Source organism: Protopterus annectens, chromosome 5.part0, assembly GCF_019279795.1.
Source record: "Protopterus annectens isolate FY-2018-M chromosome 5.part0, PAN1.0, whole genome shotgun sequence".
Classification (NCBI taxonomy): domain Eukaryota; kingdom Metazoa; phylum Chordata; order Ceratodontiformes; family Protopteridae; genus Protopterus; species Protopterus annectens.
Genome location: NC_056735.1, coordinates 1110860470 through 1110885064, shown reverse-complemented (window position 1 = coordinate 1110885064; position 24595 = coordinate 1110860470). Strand labels below are relative to the sequence as shown.

General features: G+C 39.8%; 1 protein-coding gene across 2 annotated transcripts in view; it reads right to left on the bottom strand.

Annotated features, from left to right (window-relative positions):
• LOC122801547 (E3 ubiquitin-protein ligase RMND5A-like) overlaps positions 1-22826 on the bottom strand; it is a 432068-nt gene extending 409242 nt beyond the window's left edge. Inside the window, exon 1 of one of the 2 annotated variants that reach the window (XM_044070974.1) lies at positions 22307-22826. In XM_044070974.1, the coding sequence (XP_043926909.1) occupies positions 22307-22448 (142 nt within the window). In that variant the 5' untranslated portion in view covers positions 22449-22826. The remainder of the gene's footprint in view (positions 1-22306) is intronic. The other variant, XM_044070975.1, reaches the window with a different exon arrangement.
• Positions 22827-24595: the final 1769 nt, after the last annotated feature.

The following is a 24595-nucleotide window of genomic DNA, read 5'->3' as shown; positions in this document are numbered from 1 at the left end:
GGTTTTTTGCACTCTGGTGGGTGCAGAGGGCTGATTCAACCTATTCAAATTGGGAACTACTGGTGGAACGTTTATCGTGTGTATCTGACTGGCCTGAGGGTTTAAGTGTGCAAGTGTCTTTTATTCTGTTGGTATAAAGCCTCACATCTGTGCGATGCACAAACATGGTTACCCATGCCTTGTATGTATACCCATGTCTTGTATGTAAACAAACTTCTCCATTTAAAATCCTCTATAGGAAATGCTCTCCATAGTCTCCAACTGTTCACAGCTGCTCGAAGAGTTGCCAGTTTGTGCAGTGGACAGCAGCACTGCAGGTCATCTAATAGCATACTATTAAACACTCTCACTTAGACATATGTAACTCTGCCCTATTCCCTCCCATCTACTAAGGATCTGGTATAACAGGCACTTCCCTGTCATCTCTTTTTCTGGCCTGGTGGATATGGGCGTCCTGAGACAGTGTAGAAACTGCCTCATGTCCACTGGCAACTATTTAATGTTAGAACAGACAAACAGTCAGAGAGATGCAAGATACACTGTCACTGGAGACAAAGCTCTCAACTACACACACAAATAATGTAAACCAGGTTACTTGCATTACACCAAAACACTCACTGCCGACACTAAAGAACAAACCCACAGACCACATATGCAGAGGTACTCGCTTTAATCTACCCAAACCTCCCAAACTTCCTAAAAGCATCTCTCAGTGCCCTGCTCACATTCAGAACAGACAGCACCTCATACAACACAACTCTGAAAATAACAGTAGGCCTGCTTCCAAACCCATAAGGCAACAAGCTGCACAGCCAATCACTCTAGTTATTATGGATTCCATTATAAGACATTGTGATGTCCCCCTTACCAGGCTAAACAAGAAGATCAATGCAAGCCTGTCTGTCTGGAGTCAGGATCTGCCAGATCATGCATGTGGTACTTGTGGTTTAAAGACCTATGACAAAGTCAACAGTCCACGTGGACGTAAATGACCCAAGATGTACCTTACCAGACTATATAGAGAGAGACATAACGAAGCAATCTGAATGTGTGCCCCAGGCCATAAGACAGAGAGGCCTAGCATGGACTAGTGGGTCTCTGGGGAACTCCCCCGGATGGGGGTTCAGAGCAAAGAACTTGCTGCACTTCGCGTTGGAAGATGTGAAGAGATTGCAGCAAGGCCGACCCCACTCCAGAAAGATCTGCTACTGAAGGATTCAGAGACCACTCATAAGGCATCAGTATATTAATCTGTCCGCTGGAATGTTGGACCGTCCCTGAATGTGCATTTCTGTCAGAAAGCGACCAGTGGAGATCGCCCATTCCCAAACTCTCATATCCTTGCAACAAAGGGGGTAAGATCTGGTCCCTCCCTGTTTGTTGAGATACCAGACTACGGACATGTTTGTCCGATTGAATTGCAATGGTTCCCAGAGGAATAAAGGCATGAAGAGCCTATAATGCCAAAAGGACCTCCCTCATCTCCAGAACGTTTATATGCAAACTGGTCTCTATAGGGAACCACAGGCCTTGGACTGACCTGCCCGAACAAATGCCCCCCCACCCAAGTTGGGAGGCATCCGTGGTCACTGCGACTTGCACAAGGGCTGGAATAAAAGGTCGTCCCTCTAGAATTTCTGGAGAATGCATCCACCAAAGAAGGGAGGACCTGCAGAGTCGACTGAGGTGTATTGGATGCGACAACGGAAGATCCAACAGGGACCATTGCACCGCTAGGGTTCACTGTAGTACTCGCATGTTTAATATCGGGCACACGGAAGAAGTGTTATGGTTACTGCCACAGAACCTAGGGGCCTCAAAACTGATTCTGCAGAGGTAAGGTAAGAACGGTAGATGAAGACAGCATGCATCCTTAGGTTTCGAACTCTCTCTGTGGTCAGGAAGATTTCTGTCTGCAGTGTGTTTATCCGTGCCCTATGTAGTCTATCACCTGGACAGGATTCAGTAGAGATTTGGATGTGTTGACTGTAATCCCCAAGTGGAGCGCAAGCTTTAGGAAATAATCTCTGGTTCGGTAAAGTAAACGATTGGTGGGAGCAGTGGGAGCATTAAGGAGCCAATCATCCAGGTAAGGGTAGACCTGAATCCCCAAGTGAGCCACTACTACTGCCATCACTTTGGTGAACACCCTGGGGGCTGTGGTGAGACCAAAGGGTAGGGCTCGAAACTGGTAATGACTGACTCCTAGCCGTAAGCGGAGAAACCTCCTGGAGCGTCTGTGCATCTTTATGTGATAGTAGGAATCCTGGAGGTCAAACGAGCACATCCATTCGCTCTCTTGCAGGTATGGCATGATGGACTGTAAGGTGACCATCCGGAATTTTTCATTAGCAACTGATAGATTCAGAATGGGCCTCAAGTTCCCTGTTTTCTTTGGCACGAAAAAGAAACTGGAGTAGATGCCCGATCCGGACTAATCTGGGAGGGATGATTTAGAATGATGGCTTGTTTCTCTAGCAGCCTGGAAACCTCCAGTGCTGCTGCCTCCCTTTACGCAGCTGGTACGTCCGGGAGGTGTTAGAGGTTTGGGTGGAACCACAAATGGGATTGAGTATTCACTGGAAATTATTTGAAGCACCCAGCGGTCTGATGTTACAGACTTCCATGCCGCCAGGTGCAATGACAAGCAACCCCTGACTGCCTCCAGAGTAGAGCAGTCGGGCAACCCCTCAGGGTTGCTGCGCAGGCCTGTCTGAGAATAGTTCGAGACCCAAAATTCCTCTGACCCCCTCTGCCTCTGGGCCTGCGTCTATCCTGTCCCCCTCTGCCTCTAAGGGAAGAAGAGCCCAGAGTGTCCCGGGAATACTGAGACTTCTGGAACCACATCTTCTTTTGCCCTCGCTAATTCCGGGAAAAGGATCTTTGATGGTTCGAGAAGCAGACTGCGACGGCAGACAGTGTCTTCCCATTTTCTCACTTTGGACCAAGGTGTCTTGGACAGTCTTACCAAACAGGATAGAACCCATCATAAGGGGCATTCGCAGAAGATGCCTTGAAGGGTTCTATGAACTGACAATCTGAGCTAGGCACCTCATGGACACGCGGACCCAGCTGCCCTAGCTGCTCCTTCAGTAGCATGTGAGAGGAGTCACATGGACATTTTGGAAACCACTGTCAGTGGCCATCCTCGTGGAGAAAGTGTCTGTCCTCCTGCGACATGGACTTTGGGAGAGACTCAGCCAGTTCCTTTACCAGGTCACGCTGTAGTCTAGTAATGTGGGCCAGATAGTTCAGTACCCTGATGCAAAAGGTCGCTGAAGCATAAACCCGCTTCCCTAGGTGGTCCATCATCCTAGACTCTTGAAAAAATATAATCAGATCCTGCAGATAGACTAGTGGTGGATCGTAGCTGGGATAGCTACTAAAGTTCAACAAAATGACACGGATATATGAAACTTGAATTATGTCACTGATAAAACACAACGAAAAAAAGATGAAAAAACACTCCTTTTAAATCCACAGAAACCTCACTGCTTCGCCGAATTGGCAAGATGTTGAACTAAAGTGTAACAAAAAGACTGTTACACACTGATGTTTAGCAGTTCAAAAGTAAAGTAGGACTAAATCTGTTTATATCCCAGGCATATACATTCCTATAACTCTTCCAAATGATGCAAAGTAACTTGAACACAACTCACAACAGTCTGTGTGGGGAGACCACAACAAGCATAAAAGGTACCTTAGAATGTTTGTAAAAGCTGATGAAATGTTGTAGAGCAAATGCCTGGTTGCTCAGGAAGTCCTGACTATCCGTTTAGCTTGTGGTAGAGAAAACTCAATCCAATACTTTGTAGTTAGAAAAACACAAGAAGCTTCCCTTTGCAAACTCAATAGTTCCAGACTTGCAGGAAGCAAATGAAGCACTAGCACAATTGCTATGTAAACAAACTCAGAAGTTCCAAACTCATACACTGTTATACACTGATGTTTAGAAGTTCAAAAGTAAAGTAGGACAAAATCTGTTTATATCCCAGGCATATACATTCCTGTAACTCTTCCAAATGATGCAAAGTAACTTGAACACAACTCACAACAGTCTGTGTGGGAGACCACAACAACCATAAAAAGTACCTTAGAATGTTTGTAAAGCTGATGAAATGTTGTAGAGCAAATGCCTGGTTGCTCAGGAAGTCCTGACTATCCGCTTAGCTTGTAGTAGAGAAAACCCAATCCAATACTTTGTAGTTAGAAAACACAAGAAGCTTCCCTTGGCAAACTCAATAGTTCCAGACTTGCAGGAAGCAAATGAAGCACTAGCACAATTGCTATGTAAACAAACTCAGAAGTTCCAAACTCATAGGAAGCAAAAAAGGCGCTGTAGACTGAAAATAAATCCTTTATTACAACGATAGCATTCCTTAAGCACTAGTTGAGCGCTTTCATCTGCACCATCGCAGACTTCATCAGAACTAGTGCAAAACATTTAATTAACTCATTTAAAAACAGTTTTTGGCGCCAAAACTTTGTTACTCAATTTAAAGAAACAGTACTCCATTTGTAACATAACTAATATTGGACCTATATAAAAAACATATAAATCTAGGTGATTTATGTATATACATACCAAAATTAAATACAAATCTATATATAATTATAAATATTGTTTTTAAAAGTCACTAAAAATAATTATTCATATGGTATTGTGATTGAAATACTAAAACATGAATTAAATTCACTATGTGTACTTACATTTCATCAAATATTGCAGCCATAAAAATATTATGTATCAAGAATTAAAAATGGTTTTATACTTATAAAATCGTTAATACCTGGATTCCTGGTGGAATCAGTTAAAATCTGCCACTTGCTTTCTTTACAGGCCAGTCTTGTTTTCCAATCCCCTCCAAAAGGAATTTCCTTCACCTCATCTATTATCATAAAGGAGAATGTGTGTCCCTCACCATATTCCTTGATGTGTCTGTATAGGGCATTTTTACTATCCATTTTCCTAATTTTATAATAATGCTCATAAATACGCTTTCTTTAACTCTCTTTCTGTTTTGCCTATATAATAGGCTGGACATTTTGCACAGAGCTAAATATACTATGTGCTTGGTGCTGCAATTTCCACCTATGCTCCTAATTTTACTGTGATTAATGTCATTCAAAACAATATCACTGTTGGTGTTTATATGTGTACATTGTTTGCATCTTCCGCACTTTCTGGTGAAAACCTTGTCTTTATTATTGTTTCTGCCTTTCCCTAACTTGGAATGTTCCAGTAATCTTTTATGTTGGGACCAGTTTTGTATACTATCTTAGGTTCCTCACCCAGTATATTTTTGTTGACATCTGATACTGTGATAATGTCCCAATATTTCTTTATAATGTCCTTAATCTTGGTGCTGTGAGGGTTATAGGTCAGAACACACACTCTACCCATATTTGCTTTCTGCAAGTTGGCGTTAATCTCTTTATCAAGACCTAGCAGTGGTTTGTATTTTATTCCCCATTGGGATTTGACAAATTCAATGGTGTCACTAATCATGTTGCTGGGATATCCTCTCCTTTCAAATAAATCTGCTAACAGAACCATTTCTCCTTCCATGAATTCTCTAGTTGATGACATTCTAGCACATCTAATGCACTGTCCCTTCATAATATTTTTGAAAATGTGTGGTGGATGTTCACTTCCAAAAATAGATAATCATTAGAGAATGTGCTTTTCTATGTATCTTGGATGTAAAACCTTCCTCATTGGAACCTATGAACACATCCAAATATGAAATACCCGAGTTATTTGTTTCATAGGTAAATTTCAAAAAATTGGTAGTTTCGTTGATGTATTCAATAAATTGTGGTATTGTCTCGTTGGGTCCCTTCCACAGAATGAATATATCGTCCAGAAATCTTACATAGAAGGTGATGTAGCTGGAGAATGCACAGTTGGTAATGAATTCATTCTCCCAATCAGACATAACCAAGTTTGCAAATATGGGGGCACAAGATGCCCATAGCAACTCCCTTGCTTTGTCTGAAAAATTCACCCTCGAAAGTAAGATAATTGTGATCCAACACTAGGCCCATCATATCCATGATTAGATTTATTTTATCCCAGGTCAATGTAGAAAACTTTCTAAGACTCCTGGCAAATCTCTCTAGTCCCTCGTCCTTAGGAATACATGAAAATAAGTCACATACATCAATGGTGATGAATGTACATTGTTCTGTCCATTTGTCAGGACTGAGTTTACTCAAGAAATCCCATGAGTCTTTGATGATGAATGGTACATGTGTATAAATATGTTTCATCCATCTATCGATCGTTACTCCTATGTTATATGTTTTGACTTTGAACCTGAGATGATGGGTCTGAAGGGTGGTTTGGTCAGAGACTTATGAATTTTCGGTATTCCTATTATGCAAGCCATCACTGGATGATCCACTTTTAGAAACCTATATACTTCTTCTGTGATGCGGTTATCAATAAAGTATTCTTCCAAAGCTATGTCAATTCTTCTAAAACCTTGGTTAATTTGATTGATTGAAACCTGTTGGTAATTCCCAGAATGGTATAAAATGTGGTATATCTCAGTGATATAATCTTTTTGGGGGTAAATAACTGCCCTCCCCTTGTCGGGTTTCATTATTCTTACGCCTTTTTATACATATATTCATTCAGTACCGCTTTTCTTCTTTGGAGATGTTATCTTTTGTTAATTCCTGTTTTTTCCGATATTCTCTTGTGATTTCATGGTTGAGTAGATACAGTTCTTTGCATATCATTTGTTCAAATACATTCACTTGTGAATTGTACTGAGGTATAAATGTACTTTTTCTTTTTAATTCAGTGGGTATGTATGTGGCCTCATCTTCCTTTCCTTTTTCAAATAGTAGAGCCAGGTTAAGTCTGCGACTATATAATTTGATTTCTTTGATATGATCTACTAGATTGAATTTCTGTGTAGGGATGAATATGGTTCCTTTGCATAAAAGGGAACATAATTCTTCATGAATAGGGACATCTGTGTAGTTGTACACGTTGAAGCCTTTATAGTGCGTGATACTAGGTTTTTCTTTTTCTAATTCTGATGTATCTACCTCCTGTATGTCTATTTTCAAAGTTTCATCATGTCCATTATTTGAATTTTCATTGTTGATGTTGAAGGGAGATGGGACCACGTCAATCTCTCTAGAGGGAACTAAAATGGCAGGAGGAGAGACAGTAAAACCTCCAACTGTCGTTCTAAACTGACAAACTCCGGATTTTACTTGTATTTTCTGCTGCTCTGGTAATTTGTTTTTCCATAATTTTGATGGTGTCTTCCTCCCTGAAAATTTTCCTGTCTGTCCACCTGTCTTCTACCTCTTACATGTGTATATCCTTCATCTAATCTTTCTTTCCTATCTTGTGGCCAAACATATACCTTACAAGTTCTGTATAGCTCCATATCACGCCTAATTTTTGTTTTTCCTTCGGAAAATATTTTCCGCTGTGGTTTCTGCCATTTGGAATTGTTTGTGGTATAAGTCATACCACTGTTCAAATGCAGGGTTACGCAAAATAAATTCATTAACATGCTCTACTTCATCAATGAGTACATTCAACTTATCCTCGTAACACTTCAATAACAAATTCATATAACAAATGCCAAAATCATCAAACAAACTGTTGAAAGCTGAAATTGTACTCTCATTGTATTCTAGGCCCATAGGTAGTTTGAAAACCTAATCCCTTTGCGAACTACCTTCAAATTAATGCATTGCTTCAAATAAGCTTTATCAACTTTAATATTCTGTATTTGTATTAAAATGTTTCCCATTTTGTATATACTACTTTTGATGGATTCATTTTGATCATCATCCCCATATTTTTTGTTAATAACATTATCATGATGTTGAAACATTTCATTAGAGTGTGATGGATCAAAAGCATAATCATTTTTGAGAAACTTATTAAACGTGGAATAATTATTATCAACATGTTTTCCTTGTGTAACTCTCTTGTTTCTCACAGTATTTTCATTGTGTAACAAGTTAGAATTACTAGGTATAGTACATTGAGTTTTAGTATTTGGCATACATGCCATAGCAGAATAGGTTTTATTGGGGGGTGCATGTTTCGCTTGGCCCTCTATAGTCCATTTCAGCTCTACTGTGAAAAAAGCTGAAATCAAAGGTAAAGTCCTTTTCAGGTATCGATAGGTCATCAACGCCCCTTGGGTTCATATCTATATTGCCCGTTCTGTGTGATGACCCTGTTTGATTTAAACACCCTGTCCATTGGGTATTTCAACATTGGTATCCACTGTCAATATCAAGTCATTCTCGCTGTTATCCTGAATCCTGGGTATGTCCTTGTGGGAAGATGTTCATTCATGTTTACCGTTAATATGTGTAGATTTAACAATCGAAGTGACTAATTCCGTGAGCTTGCTGACATCTTGGTGTAATCTGGCTACTTCAGCCCTTAAAAGTAGAATTTCTTCACCATCCAATACAGCCGACGCCCCAACCACTGCTTCCGCCATCACTGTAAGGCAACTAATAAGGTTGTGCAAGAACAAACAACTGATAAAATATAATCAGATCCTGCAGATAGACTAGTGGTGGATCGTAGCTGGGATAGCTACTAAAGTTCAACAAAATGACACGGATATATGAAACTTGAATTATGTCACTGATAAAACACAACGAAAAAAAGATGAAAAAACACTCCTTTTAAATCCACAGAAACCTCACTGCTTCGCCGAATTGGCAAGATGTTGAACTAAAGTGTAACAAAAGGACTGTTACACACTGATGTTTAGCAGTTCAAAAGTAAAGTAGGACTAAATCTGTTTATATCCCAGGCATATACATTCCTATAACTCTTCCAAATGATGCAAAGTAACTTGAACACAACTCACAACAGTCTGTGTGGTGAGACCACAACAAGCATAAAAGGTACCTTAGAATGTTTGTAAAAGCTGATGAAATGTTGTAGAGCAAATGCCTGGTTGCTCAGGAAGTCCTGACTATCCGCTTAGCTTGTGGTAGACAAAACCCAATCCAATACTTTGTAGTTAGAAAAACACAAGAAGCTTCCCTTTGCAAACTCAATAGTTCCAGACTTGCAGGAAGCAAATGAAGCACTAGCACAATTGCTATGTAAACAAACTCAGAAGTTCCAAACTCATACACTGTTATACACTGATGTTTAGAAGTTCAAAAGTAAAGTAGGACAAAATCTGTTTATATCCCAGGCATATACATTCCTGTAACTCTTCCAAATGATGCAAAGTAACTTGAACACAACTCACAACAGTCTGTGTGGGGAGACCACAACAACCATAAAAAAGTACCTTAGAATGTTTGTAAAAGCTGATGAAATGTTGTGATGTGAAGGTTCATTCGTGCGCAAATCCAGATGGGAGTCTTGCCCGCATTTGTTTCATATTGCGGGACTTTACATGACAACTATCATGCCCTTCTCTTTTAAGCAATGTAAAAACAGAGAATCAATGGCACAGTCCATATGAAGAATAGACTTGCATTCACGAACATCAGCTGCTCCATATAGAAGTTGCATCCCCAAAATATCCAGCTGCATTTTTGTTCATGTACATAAAGGCTCCCAAAACACAAAGTCCATTAAATACCCTTTTGAATATTATAGAAACATAATGGCTTTAGAATCTATTTCAAGAATTAGTAGAATATGATGGCAAATCTATCTATAAGGACATTTGGGATATACAGTAGACCCAATCTTTGGAAGTCTTTCGCTTCAGAAGAAGGAATATTTCGTAAAATATAAATGATGTTCCTGGTAGTTATAGTTTATTCGTGAGCCTTCTATTTTTTAGAAAGGGTTTTAAAGGAACTACATTATTTAGTCCTGGTAAATGGTTAGCTCGCAAATTAACAATCCAACTGATTTCCCGTAATTCAGTCCTATTGTGGATATAGCCTTCTCTGGCTGTCTGTACTACAATTTCAATAACCTTAAAATTAAAGCAATGATTTAGATGTTGTAATATATGTGCCGCTAATAAATAGCTCTAAATAGCTTGCTTGAACTAGGTGTATTCCTATTTATGTACACGTGTATGCACACACAGCTATTTCTTGGTTCTGGAAATTTGGTCATTTGCAAATTTTGTTAAATCTTACTAAAAGCTGTTGATATGCATGGCCTGCATATTAGACAAACATACATCTCAAGCCTCCAACAGTGACAAGAGGGATAAAAGCCCACACTAAGGCTCAAGCAAACAGAATTCAATTAGAGTATTAGGTGCTTGACATCAATGGCAGGGAGGATAAGTGTTCTAGTCCAAGTAGTGGAAAGGTGGGTTAAGCCAACTACTGCTTGAATGACACAGTCTACGCTGTAGGGTGGGGGGGGGGGGGTATCAAGATGTAGGGAGCCTGTACAGAAAAAATGCAGGTATGACCATCGAAGTTGAGGGTGGTAACCTTTGCTGCATTTGTAGGAGCACACATGTGCAGACAAATGCATACATCACTTGAAGTGACTTAGGAGCCCACGTCACCACTGACCACTTGCTTGACTGAATTATTTACTTTTTTGTGTCTGCATTTATATATCTGCTGACCTCTGGTTGAATTTTTTTTTCCACCGTCCCACTCAACTGCCAAAGTTGGTGGCTTCTGCGGTTGCCCCCTCATACTGTAAATGTGATCTGGGGCACTACTCCCAGTCCCATCTCATTAGCTCATTCTATCCAATACAGAGATCATTTCAGAAGGTCAAACCCCTTAGTTCCTGAACCTTGAATTATCTTTTGTTCCTCCGCTCTCCCTTTCCACTTTACTAACCCACACACTTTATTCAGCTGCTTTTACTGTATTTATGTTTCCTCCTCCTCCTACTCTCTTACTTCATCTTGCTTTTTCAGCTATTTGCTGCTGCTTGTTTTCTAAAGTGTTCAACTGCATCTTTTCTGTTGCATTTATTACTGCTTGTTTATAGCCTTTTTAAATTGTAAGCGTTACTCTAAGTCTCTTAGTTTTGGTTTAAGCAGTTGGGCTTTAGGCCTACCCCTTAGCTCTCCCTCAGATTCTGATAAACATGGATGGACAATTTCCTACAGTTTCTCCTACCAGTCTGATTGATATGGACATCCTGAGATAGTATAGCAACTACCTCCTGTACAAAGACGGCCATCTACTACTACCACCTAGGAACACAATTTCCAAGAGATGCTTTTACATTAGGAACCTACAGTCTATGCTCTCTCCCTCTCAAGCCAGTATATCTGATGCTGAGAAGGTTGTCAACACAAATCACTACACCTCAACCACTACCCACACAACACCCACCCACATATGCGGAGGTCCTCAACAAAAAAATACCCAAACAAAGTAAACCTCCGAGGCAAAAACACATGCGATCTCCACAGCCCTCGACACCACGTACCATGCATAGGTTTCACACACCTGTGTATCACAGCCACTAACGCTTAACCATAAACCCAACATATTAGTCATAGGAGACTCCACTGTGAGACACGCAGATGTGCCTCTCACCAGGCTGGATAAGGAGAAAGTCACTGTTAATTATCTGTCAGGTGCCAGAATCCGCCAGATCACATATGCACTCAAGTCTCTCAACAAAGGTACTGTTATGACTGTCACAGTCCACACTGGCATGAATGACTTGAGATGAACCTTCCTGGACTATATGAAGAGTAACATGATTGAACTCACTGAATGCGTCTCAGGCGGGTATGTCCCTAGCCTTAAGCAGCATTCTACCATCACCCAGGATGATCCCTTTACCCTGATCCTGGGCGACAAACTACCCAAACATAGACTGGAAAAACTACTCATGCCAGAATACAAAATGCCAAGAGATTCCTTGATTTTGTCAATGCAAATGCTTTGGAACAGCTAGTCGATACCCCCACAAGAGGTGATAATATCTTAGACCTGGTATTAAACATGAGTAACCACTGCAGCATCCCTGTAGTATCATCCTCCTCTGTAAGATCAGACCATAAAGCGGTCACTTTCGAAGTCACCATCTCACCCAAATCCCCTCTAGCTAGGGTCAAACAAAAAAACTTCTCCAAAGCTGATTACAGCCTCCTGAGGGATTGTATAAAACAGCTTCACAGCCCCCTCCCCCTCTCTAGGAACTGTTACCAGTATCCAAAACTTTAGCAATGCACTATACGAGCATTTATACAGATGCATGGAGTCAAGAATACTGTACAGGTCTAAATCATCCTCCACAAGGAAGACTAAACCTGACTGGTAGACATCTGCAATAAATAAACTCTAACAAAAGGAAAAAATTGCTGTCCAGGACCAAGAAGGAGCAGGTGCCCAATTGGAAGCACTCTCTCCTTAGCCTGAACAAGCAAATAAGAGCATTAGTTAAATCCTCCAAAGCAAACCGAATCAGGGCATTCCCAGTACCTGCTCCCTTCCCCTTATATCTAGGGAACAGGTCATCCCTGCTCTCTCAAAGGCAAAAAATACTACCTCCATGGGACCCGATAACATCCCAGGTTGCATCCAACATGAACTTGCAGTACCATTAGGCTCCCTGTTCAACCAAAGCCTGAATACCGGCTTTGCCCCAGCTGAGTGGAGGACAGCCAATGTCACCCCTTTGCACAAAGGTAGAGAGTCCACGGATATGGAAAATTATAGAACCATCAGCCTAACTAATCTGGTCTGCAAGGCCATGGAATGGATCATGGACCTCATTTAACAAGGACATTGGCAAAAACACTCAATCCAACACAGTTTGGCTTTGTCAAGGGGGGGGGGGGGTCATGTCTGTTAAATTTGGTCAACATCTTTGAGACAGTCACAAAGCCGTAGACGAGGGGAAGACGGTGCACACTGCCTACCTTGACCTGGCCAAAGCCTTCAACACTATTCCCCACTTGGGCATAATAGATAAACTCTCTCGACTAGGCATCAATCCTTTTGTGACCAGATGGGTAGCTAATTGGCTGCCTGTAAAACCCACCTAGTCAAAATAGGGGAAGCCACCTCAAGCAGTAGACCTGTAACGAGTGGCGTACCCAAGGGTTTGGTCTTGGGGCCTCAGTTATTTGGGATATACTTTTCTGAGGTGCAGGCCAAAACCAGTGGGCTATGGATGACCATGTTTGTAGATGACTGCAAGCTGGGCGACTGCAAGCTGGGCGCCATAGTGGGCTATGGATGACCATGTTTGTAGATGACTGCAAGCTGGGCGCCATCATCAATTCCCCTACTGATATGGTCTCACCCAAACAAAAAGACTGGTGCCAAAACATTGCCTCAAACTGAATACCAAAAAATGCATCATCATCCCCAACAAATTGTGTGCTTAGGACATTGTTATTTAATGTCATAATCAGCTGCGAGGGATTTGGGCATCTAGGTTGATAGCAACCTGACTTTTGACCACCATGTTGCTTCCATTGTAAGGAAAGCTTTCCACATGGCCCACCTCATAAGTAAGGGTATATCACCCAGGGACAGGGAGGTCATAACATTCCTGTATTCTTCCCTTATAAGGCCCATTACTGAGTACAATGCCCCATTCAGCATGCAACTCAAGAAGCACATGCAACAGCTGGAGAGACCACAGAGGTTCCTCACCAGGAGAATCCAGGGCCTCAAAAATCTACCATACACAGACAGACTAAAAACCCTATCCCTCTTTCTACTCAGTTTCATACAAACTCCTCAGAGGTGACCTCTGTCTGGCGTACAAGGCAATCTCAGAACCCACCTTGATGGGACTGCTGCATATACGCAAGTCAAGCTCCAATCAAGTAACTCGCACGCGTGGCCTTAACCTGATCTGTGACATCAATAGGACTTGTTGGCAGGATAGAGGTGTTCCAGAGATTTCCCCCTTCTGTGGAATAGACTCCCGCTCCACATCAAGCAGAGTACCACTTTACACCTTTTTAAATGTAACCTAGATAGCTGGATGGGAAACAGAAAATACATTTCCTGGGATTCCACCAGTGTCCCTGCTGGACAAGGGCATTGGGTGCTGACTTGGCTAAACCCTTGGTTAGGCTTACAAGGGCCTTAGGGCCAATAGCCTAGTAAATTCCTATGATTGCTGGCAAGCAGAGGAGCAAACATATACAAAAATAAACAAGAGACACATCTCAGCCTCAACAAATGGCCAAAAAAGTTGCAAGTCAAAACACAAGGTAGACAATACTTACTGCACAAATTGATACCGCAATACAGACGGTGCAAAAATTACATTTGCGCCCAAGGTAAGAGACCCTTTAGTGTAAATAAGGTACTACATTAAAATCTGTTTAAGATTGTATATTTTACTGTCTTGCAACCTCTCCTAACAGATTCTACTGGCGCCAAGTAATAATGTTTTTTCTAAGTGTTAATCCTATGGAATTACTCTAATGGACTTAGCTAAACATATTTAAATCTGCATTGTTGTGCCATGTACTACAGACAGCAACAAGAATAGCTCAGACGTCTGACTCCCCACTCCAGTCTTGGGTTTAGTCATGGTGTCTAGTCGATCTGCATGGAGACTCCATGGGCTTTTCTACCTATTCTGTTTTCCTCCTACCCACAAAAATGTTGGCTACTGCATCTACCATTGCTCTACTGCTTTAAACTGTGAACTTACAAGAGTTAAAAGGAAGATCATTTCACTTATCAGGTCAACAAATTAAAAAAGGATTACTGGAAATATATTATTAAATGGCAATACTTGAGAACACTGAACCATGCTAAGACACAGTGCTGGATTCTCTTACAACAGTACAAAGGCCAGTCTCCAATAGGAGTGCAGCTCATTTTATCTTTATTTTTTATTTCACTTAAAAAGTTACCAGAACAAGAAATTTTACATCACTGTACATAGACTGTAATCCTCGGCGATTTACCAGAAAAAAAAAATTAGTTTGGACAGGGCAAGTATGAAGGAACACAATCAAGGGACCCACAGGTTTGTTATCAACATGCATTTTCTGAACAGAAAGAAGTATGCTTAGCAGGAACAGGCCAAAGATGGCAGATGTTAAAAAGTTAACAAAACAGTTTTGCATCAACGTACACATTCTGAAAGAAATCAACGATAAAGTATAAAACTCTTACATTAATGACAGATTTTTTTCTGGGAAACTGATGAAAATTGCAAACACTTTATGAGGAATGCAGCAAAAGTATGTGGTAACTCCTAGTTGTTTGGCAAAATCGGGCACTTCAGGTGACAGATCTGTGATTTTTCCCGTCTGAAATAATGTTTAAAATGTTAGGGTGGTAGCAGGCAGCTATCAAAGTACACTACTTCCTTAACATTCAAAGCACTACTCAGACATACTACTGCAGCCCAGTATTCTCCATTACTGCCAATTAAACTACCAGTAACCTAGTAAGGACTTTGGTATCAACAACTACTTGGAAGTACAACATACAAAACTATCCATACCTCTCAACTGTCCCGATTTTTGCAGAATATTCAGATATTTGCCTCATATTTTTGGTCTGCTCCTAAAAATCTGATGTTTTTGGAAAATCCCTGAGAGATGAAGTCCGTAAATAATGATAGGGAGCTTCTATCTTTCAGAAAATCCATGGCAATGTAAACCATATTATCATAGCAATTTTCCAAGTTTAAAAGAGCAATATTTAAAATCACTCCCAATTTTCAGGCCTTTCTCCCACTATTATTTTTGCCTTTGCCCAGACTTTTGTGCAATGAGGTTGAGAAGTATGTTAAGCTCAAGGCCTCATCCCCAGTGTTGGGCAGTAAACCCTTCAGTCTTCACTTGCATAATTTATACAACTGAACAAACTGCTTAACAAGACAAGTTATTTGGACTATCCCTTAAAAACAGTTCTTATGCACGTACCTCCAGGTTTATTTTATTTACTTAATTTATTGGCATTTGTTTACTGGAATAGTCAGTCCATTGGGCCCATTTTCAGTGGAGGCCTGGGAAGAAAGTTTCCACAAAAAGATGAACATAAGCAGTATATAACATTATTATGATTGCACATAGGCAAGAAAATAATAGTTGAAAATAGTAAAGGTAAAACAGAAAGGTACAGCTAAATACAAACAAATTACAGAATATCAAAAAATGGCTAACAATACATAAAGTTATGGCTAACGATACAAAGTTACTGCCACAAAGTTTAGTTAATTTATCAGCAGACATTTAATACATAATGATCATTAAAAAAAACATCATTATTTATGAAGCAAAGGCAGTCAAGTTTTAAAGGGTGGAGGCTTGCTGCAAATGCAGTTCCAGATAGAAGACAAGTACACTTGTAAAAGTAGTTTTAAATGAAGCATGATTCTGATTGGTTGTTGTACATGTTAATGGAATGGCATTCCAGGATCTGGCTACAGAATATGAATAAAGAAGTTGGCCAGAAGGCGAATTTGGCTTATGAACCTGCAAGAAATGCTGATTTTCTGATTCAAAAACCATTCTGATATGGTAGTAACTAAACAGCGAACTAACAGCAGCACAATCAAGAGGTTTATATATTATTATATGCACATTTGTTAATTGTGGGCAGGAGAGAGAGTGTGGAAGTTTGAGCCAGTTCAGGGAGTGTAAGGCAGTACAGTGATGGGTATAAAGTTTGGCATTAGTAGCAAACTTGGCAATTTTGTGATAACATGTTTTACGCTTTGTTTTTAGAGAGGACTGCAGATTAGTAAGTAAAGGGGCACCATAGATAAGAGAGGGGAAGTAAGTAAGTGATAGGACTAAGGAAGCACTTGTGCCCGTAAAGAATACCAAGTTTTTGATGTGTTTTGCTAATGTTATGATGTATGTGCAGGTCAAATTTTAGATGTTCAACTATTGTCACTCCAATTAGTTTTGTGTAAGTAACTACTTCAATTACTGTGTTGCACTGAGAAAGTATGGTGAACTGGGCTTTACTTAAAGGATTTTTTTTTCCTTTGGAGTAAATACGTTTAGCTTGGTTTAGTATGGATTAAGAAACGAATGATTATTGTATAACCAGGTCTCAATGAAGGTAAAGGCCAACTGAGCAATTTGTTGAAGACTAGACATAGAATCAGCGGAATGTATAATGGTGGAGTTGCATATTGTACAAAATACAGAATAGGAGGGGTCCTAATAAAGAGCCCTGGGGAACACCAGTAGAGGTGAGAAAAAAATGGAGAGAGGGAGTTTTGCCATTTAACTGCCCATTTCCTGTTTGACAGGTTAATTGAGAGAGGAGGGAGAGAGATTAATTTTAGACAGTTGGGTTAGAAACAGTGGGTGGGCGAGTGACTGTAACAAAAGCTTTTGATAAGTCAACAAGGAAGAGACAATTTTACTGGAGTCTCAGATTTTAACAGTGCCTATGAAGGATATCAAGGCAGTCATAGTACTGTGACCAAGTCTAAATCCATTTTGTATGGGAGAAAGGATTTAGTTATTAGTGAGAAAGTTTAGCAGTTGCATATGTAAACAATTTAAGAATTATGGAGATGTAGCAGTTGCATATGTAAACATTTTAAGAATTATGGAGATGGGGAGAGAATTGCTATGGGACAGTGGGTCTATTATTATATAAGTGAACACAATGAATTGTGAACGCTATATAAAAATCGACCCACAATCCCCGAAAACCAGAAAACTTCTAACAAACGGATCAGCGATTTTTTCCCTGGGGGGGACAAAACACAAAATAAAGTGGGGGGCTTTGCCCCCACACCCCCTATTTAAATACACCAACGCAGAGATCACACCACAGTGGATGCAATGGCGAATTCCCCGAAAACGGACAACTGATTTTTTTTCCCTTGGGGAAAAAAAAAATTGCTGCTCTGTGCTTTCAGTATTTTGCCATTTTGCGTAATGATGTTCAACTAAACAGCATTGGCAATTTATTGCATTTGCTAAAATAATAGGGACCCAGGACAGTAGCTGGAAATATTGGTAGTATTGCTACCTTTGTGGACGAATAAAATAACATTTTTTCCAAGTTTCTGGGACAGAGAATTCTAGAACAGATCTGTTGAGGAATACACTGATGGGGTAGGCAATGGCTTCAGCTGCTAGTTTTAGATATGCAGTAGGAATCAGCTGCATTAGAGCTAGGTTTAAGTTTAAAAGGTAGTTTTTTTTTTTTTATTATTGTAATAGCTGGAATAGAATTGAATGTGAAAGTGGGTGTAGGATGGGTTGCTGCTTCCTGGGGATGACAGGATGCTGTACAGGCAAGGGTGAGGGGACAAGGATAGTACTGAAGGCCCTGTAGAGCTTGTGCTGTATTTTGGTTGAGAAACATTAGCAGTAATGTGTGCAAGTTAAAGAAACTGGTTATTTGTTGTGGTGTTTCATCAGGATGTGGACATGGTTTGCTTTAGTCAGGGTTTAGGAGTGATGTAATAAAGTCCAGAAATTTTGGGGGTTCTGCTTATGGCCGATTTGAAGTTTTACATAATCTTTGGTTACTTGCCTTTTTAACAGGTTGCAAAGCTGTTTGAATCTCAATAGGTCTGGAGGATTTTTAGTTTTTTGACATGGTTTTCAAGTGTTTGCCCTACCTAGCATAAGTTCTTTAATTGGTTTAGTTAGCCATGGGGCATGGCTGGTTTTGGTCCTTCTTACATGATGGGGTGCAAGGTTGTTTAAAGTTTCTAGAAATGTTGTATTAAAGCAGTCCACAGCATCGTCTAGTGGTAGGCTTTTTTAGATGTTCCCATTCATATTTTTAGTGCAGTGATGAAAGTTTGTGGGTCGAAGTTTGATTCCTTGTTAGTTTATAATGATGTTGCTTTTGAAAGACAGGAGTAGCTTGATGAATAAAGGTGGGGAGATGATCACCAAGTACATTAGGGAGTTTACCAGCAGAAGAGATTTTACTTGGTTCAGTAACCAGTATCCGGTCTAGGACAGAACCTTCCTTATCACCACTCCAACCAGATTTAATAAGAAGAATAAGTTGACTGAATTTATATAGGATGATATTTGAAGATGGGAATTTAGAGCAGAAATTAACCAATTAGCATCGCCCAGAATGACTGTCATTTTTTATAGTACAATAGATGCAAGCAAGGATCTCTAATTATAGGTATGGCGTTGCTGGGGAAATGTAAACCAGCATAACACGCAATCTTTTAGAGTTATTTTTAGGAAAGAAATTAAAATTTCAGCATTAGAAAACTGTGGAATATTATTAGAGTAAGAGACTATACTGTAAGTGTTTGAGAAAAGAAGTGCAATACCGCCACCTTTTTGCTGGGGCCTATCAGCTCTTATTGTATCAAAGCCTGAAGGAAGGAATTTGGAGCCTCTTGCATAAGGTTTTGGCCAGGTCTCATTAGCGGCAATGACATCAGGTTGACTGTGAGCTACCCAGGCATGAAAGTCAGTAACTTTGGTAAGAATGCTCTGGAAGCTTAGTGGAGCAATATGTAAAGATTTTCAGCAGCTATTAGGTTAGTGCAAGTGGACCCAGGATTAGGGCGAATGTCTCCACAAAGGGAAATGACAGAAAAACTGGGAGAGAAAAATAAGTAGTTGGTCTAGTTTAGATCTATAAAGGAAAGTCTGTAATAGGTTGGTAGAATTTATAAAGGGGTTTGATAAGCAGGTTGTGGCTGATGAGGTTTTAGAAGGTAAGGAGGAAGAGCTAAGTGCTGTAAGATTTAGTAGAAGAATAAGCATGGACATATGAGAAAGCATCAATAAGTTTAGTCTTAAGGAAGACAATGAAAGGATGGTATGAAAGTGATTCAGGAGAGAAAATGGCATAGGAAGCACATAGGGGCTATAGGGGGAATGCAATGAGGAAGAGAGGGAAGTAGAGTGTAATTACAGTGTCCTACTAGATTGGGAGACGTAAGGAGGAGAGGACAACTGATAGGGATGGGAGACATAAGACATAAGAAGGAGAGGATAACTGATAGGGATGGGAGACATAAGAAGGAGAGGATAATTGATGGGGATGAACAGATGAGATTTATTGGAGTTTGAGAACGATGAGAATAGTAGAGAAGGATAGTTTAGGCCAAGATCATTTTTGACCTACTTTGGGTAGTAATTGGAGAGAGGAGCAATACAGGATAATTAAATAATTACTTAGATAGGGAATGGTTGGGAAGGGAAGCAATTGTCAGAATTATGACTGGGTAGTCTAGGGAAGTGGGAGGGGCTATATGACAAGTGTAGGAGTAATGGGGGGGTAAAGAGCATAGTGACGCCTGAGCAAAACAGGTTGACCCACGACAGCAGTGGGGGAGGCAAGAAAAACAAACAAATCAGGAAACACCAGTTAAGTGAGTAAATTCCAGAGAAAGGCAGATCCAGTTTGCCCTGGTGGATTCAGCAATGCTATATATATATATATATATATATATATATATATATATATATATATATATATATGTATATATATATATATATATATATATAAGTGTTTTTATATGTGCAAGTTGCGACAACAAAATAACTGTATTTTATTACAAACCTTGCTACTGTGAAGTATGGAAGAAAGGAGTAGTACCGTAAGTGGAGAAATGGGGTTTTTACTAGAAATTATACTACCCGAAGTTGATACAGAAGTTTATACAGCTGAAAACCAGGCGGTCAGGAAGAGGGGAGCCAAGCTGTGTGAGGGCTGGAGAGCAGCAATATTACAGATATCACAGGATAATTTGAACTGAACTCAGCAGATAATACACATTAAATAAATAATAACAGTACAACTACTCTTTCAGGATGGGATCTTGCAAGCAATTGTAAAAGTAGATGCAACCGTACTTTAAAAAAAACTTGTCATGTGAAGTTGCTTTGGGAGAAGAGCCGCATTCCAGAAGTTTATGCAGTTAGAGCAGAACAGGCAACTTGGATTAATATTTATAGGAAGATGCACGACAACAGACTGTGGGAGAAAGAGGTCAGTAACACAGGCAAAAATTAATCCGTGGTTTAAATATCAAAAGTTAGCCACAGTGTAGAAGGGAGACCAAACTGAAAGCAAACAGTGAGCAAGAGGAAGCTCATAGATTAGCAAGGGTAATGGTACAGCAAAAAGGAGTAGTACAGACAACCGTTAATACTGTTAGAGAGCAGTAGAGTACCAACAACACAAACATCAACCAGCAAAATTCAAACATGCGTATACTGCAATTCAGAACAGGCTCAAAGCAATTTACCAGTAAGCCATCTCAGATGTTCAAATATTGTGCAAACAGTGAATGAAATGAAGTTGTAGTAGGTCAACAGCAAACGGTTACAATATAACATCTCATCTGTTACTATGAAGCATAATGTAGCAACTGTATATTCCCAACTACTACAAAAACAGTGGATTTAAAACTAAATGCTAAATTACAGTCAATGCCTAGGCAAAAAGGAATGTCACACATTTTTAAGAATTATTTAAAACAATATCCATGATAAATTATAATTTAATTCACCAAACTAACACATTTAAACCATGCCACTAGATTCCTAGTTGAATTTGTTAAAAAGCTGTTAGTAAATGTTCCACATGTTGCCCACTTGTTCCACATTATGAGAGAGTGTTCCACACTTTGAAGATGGAAAGTTGAGAACTGTATTTATATTTTGTGGGCTTAAACGGTTAGTAACTGCAATGACATTCCTCAAAGGGTAATACAAGAATCCTACGAATTAAAATTTGCTACACGTCCCTACCACATTTCAATAACGACACCCACCGAATATCATAACAGTGTGTTTGGAGGGTGGCCTAATGGTTAAGGTGTTTGCCTTACAAACACAAGGTGCAGGGCTGGAGTCTCACAAGGGATAATTGGCTAGGCTTAAAATGGCTCAGAAGGGCAGTTAGCCTAGTACTATCTATAAACCTAAGAATATCTGCTATACGTCACTGTAGGGAACACCAACATTCCCCAGCCAATTATAACAACTTCTGACAGCTCTACAACTTATCACGGGGGGGGGGGACTAACTTGAAAACAGCATGGAATGGTCACCACTAGATAAAACAATGATACAGAGCATCAGGGAAACAAAACAAACTACTCAGCTAAACACACACTGGAAACCACTAAATACAGATAAAACCGAGTATAAAATGCAATGACAGCTCTTCAGTCCATTACGTTGTCTTGCTACCATTAGCTCTAACTAACTTGAAAACAGCATGGAATGGTCACCACTAGATAAAACAGTGATACAGAGCATCAGGGAAACAAAACAAACTACTCAGCTAAACACACACTGGAAACCACTAAATACAGATAAAACAGAGTATAAAATGCAATGACAGCTCTTCAGTCCATTACGTTGTCTTACTACCATTAGCTCTGCAAGTGGAACACTAATTTCTTCATAACCCCAACTATAAGAAAACTGTCAGAAATACTAACGTGCTGTTTGTAATAGTTCCTGCTTCAAGCTGCTGGTATACTCGATGAGTTCGTCAAGTGTACGCTCACAATGCTGCCCATAACTAGCAAATTTCTGTACTACTTTCTCCAGTTCCCGCTCCACTGTCACACACTGATCCATTATCACTTGAACAGAAAAAAAAAAAAAACGGAATTCTTCTACACAGGCTCCGGTACCGACCACGGCACCGGCGGCCAAAGTACCAGCCAGAATGGTTTTGTTTACTGTTTTCACCAAAATGTTTGGCCTCCTTTCTAGAGGACTAAACTAAATTACGGACAGTAAGGGTGACCTTAACTACCTTTACAATTGTACGAAATCATCATGTCTTCAGTTTCCCAAATTTTTTTTGAAAAGAAAAAAATACTACTAAGACAACAGTCTGTAAACTAAAGAAATGCTACTACACTGCACGTTTCTTACAGCAAAGTTGAATATCACCTGAACTCTCCCCTACTCCCTAAAACACTTTCAAAAGAGCCCAAACAAAAAGCTCTTCCGGATAACCTGGAACTGCAAATGTAGCCTTTTTCACCAGGCGATACTAATGTTTAGTTTCTGTTTTACTTAGATTACATGTATTGCTGTTCTCTTTTCTATTGAGAGAAAGGGTTTTGTTCCGGTATGCAAATGTCTTCCTTGCAGTTGTTTACTGTTTTTATTTATTTATTTTTTTTACAAATGAACACCTTCCCACAGTTGGATGCTGTTGAACCAATTTAGCGCCTCTTCGTACCTGTCAACTTTATATAGCAGTAACGTGTTTTCACGGTTGCTGTGTCATTTGACGAGTGAAGGCGATTGGTCCATCAGTTTCCAGGCAGCAAAAACACGACGCGATTCAGTACCGCCCCCACCCCATCATTAAAACGTGATAGGTGAAGGAAGATTGAATGTGACATTTTAATAACGGGTGGCAGCACTCCTTACAGGGATAATTAATAATTTATCTGTCTGGTTAAAAATAAATAAGAAATACCGCATTGTTCCACTCACAGAAAACACAAAGGCACTGATGTGTTCCAGTGTCTATATATGTTATCCTGTCTGGATTATCTTGGAGTGTAATAACTTCTTCCCAGCTCCTCCATCTGTTCTCACAATGTGGGCGGGGATTTGCATGATCTACTTAAATTTTAGTGAGGAGTGAATCAGTGACGAATCTCGACAAAATTAGAGACAAATCCAGACGTAATTGGGGTTAACCCGTGGCACTTTTAAACTATCAGTAGTATTAACTTGAAACATTGACCGAGTAATAGAATGTGAATAAATATACATTTGCTAAAGAAAAAGAAGTAGGTTCCTCTAATTATTGTTATATTTATTAATTTCAATTCACCACCTTTTCTTCAAAGGTCACCAGTTTTAGGAAGGATTAGGAGGGAATAAAGGAAAGAGCTAAAATTTGAATCAAAATCAGAGACAGTTGAGAGGTATGGGTATTTCCACCCTCATCTGACACAGCTATATCCATGGTGACAGCCTATCTTCCAACTGTCCATAATTAAGCAGAATATCCAGATTTTTGCCCTATATTTTTTACATGTACCTCATAAAATGCGTGTTTTTCTGGCAAACTGATGAGATCTACAGCCACGAAATAATAACATAAATTTGAGTTTCAGACTTCATGTTCTTTAAAAAATGGCATGCAACAGGTGTTACTCTAGCAACATTCTAAGGAACTGTAAAAATGCAACTTCACACATGCTAAAAATTATAACTTTTGCATAAAAAATATTAAAAAATCTACACTTGAGCTAGGGCTGCAGTTATGAATAACAAATTTGAATCATCACTATATAGGGGTGGAAAATTTCAGGCCAGTTATTTTACATTAAGAGGATTCGTGGTCTGCACTCTTGTGGGAGGAGAGGCTGGACTCTGCCCTTCTGAGCTGGGAATTTCTGGTTGAAGGCTTATAGTGCATGCATATCTGAACTGCTTCTTACTGAAGTTGGTGCGCCTTGTTTGCTGTGGCATAGACTGGATTCGGGCCTGCTGGATCTAGCTTTGTTTGTGTAACTTGAGCACTAATCCAGGCATTCTCTAAAGTATTCAACTGTATTTATTACTGCTTGGTAGTAACTTGATTAAAGTGTAGCTATCATTCTAAGTCTTTTGGATTAAGCACTTGGGCTTCAGACCAGTTGTTTTACATTAGGAAGGTTTGTGGCATGCACTGTGGTGGCAGGACAGGTAGCTTTCATCCTTCTAAGTTGGGAACTGCTGATTGAGAGCCCGGTGTCTGTTATTCTTAAAGT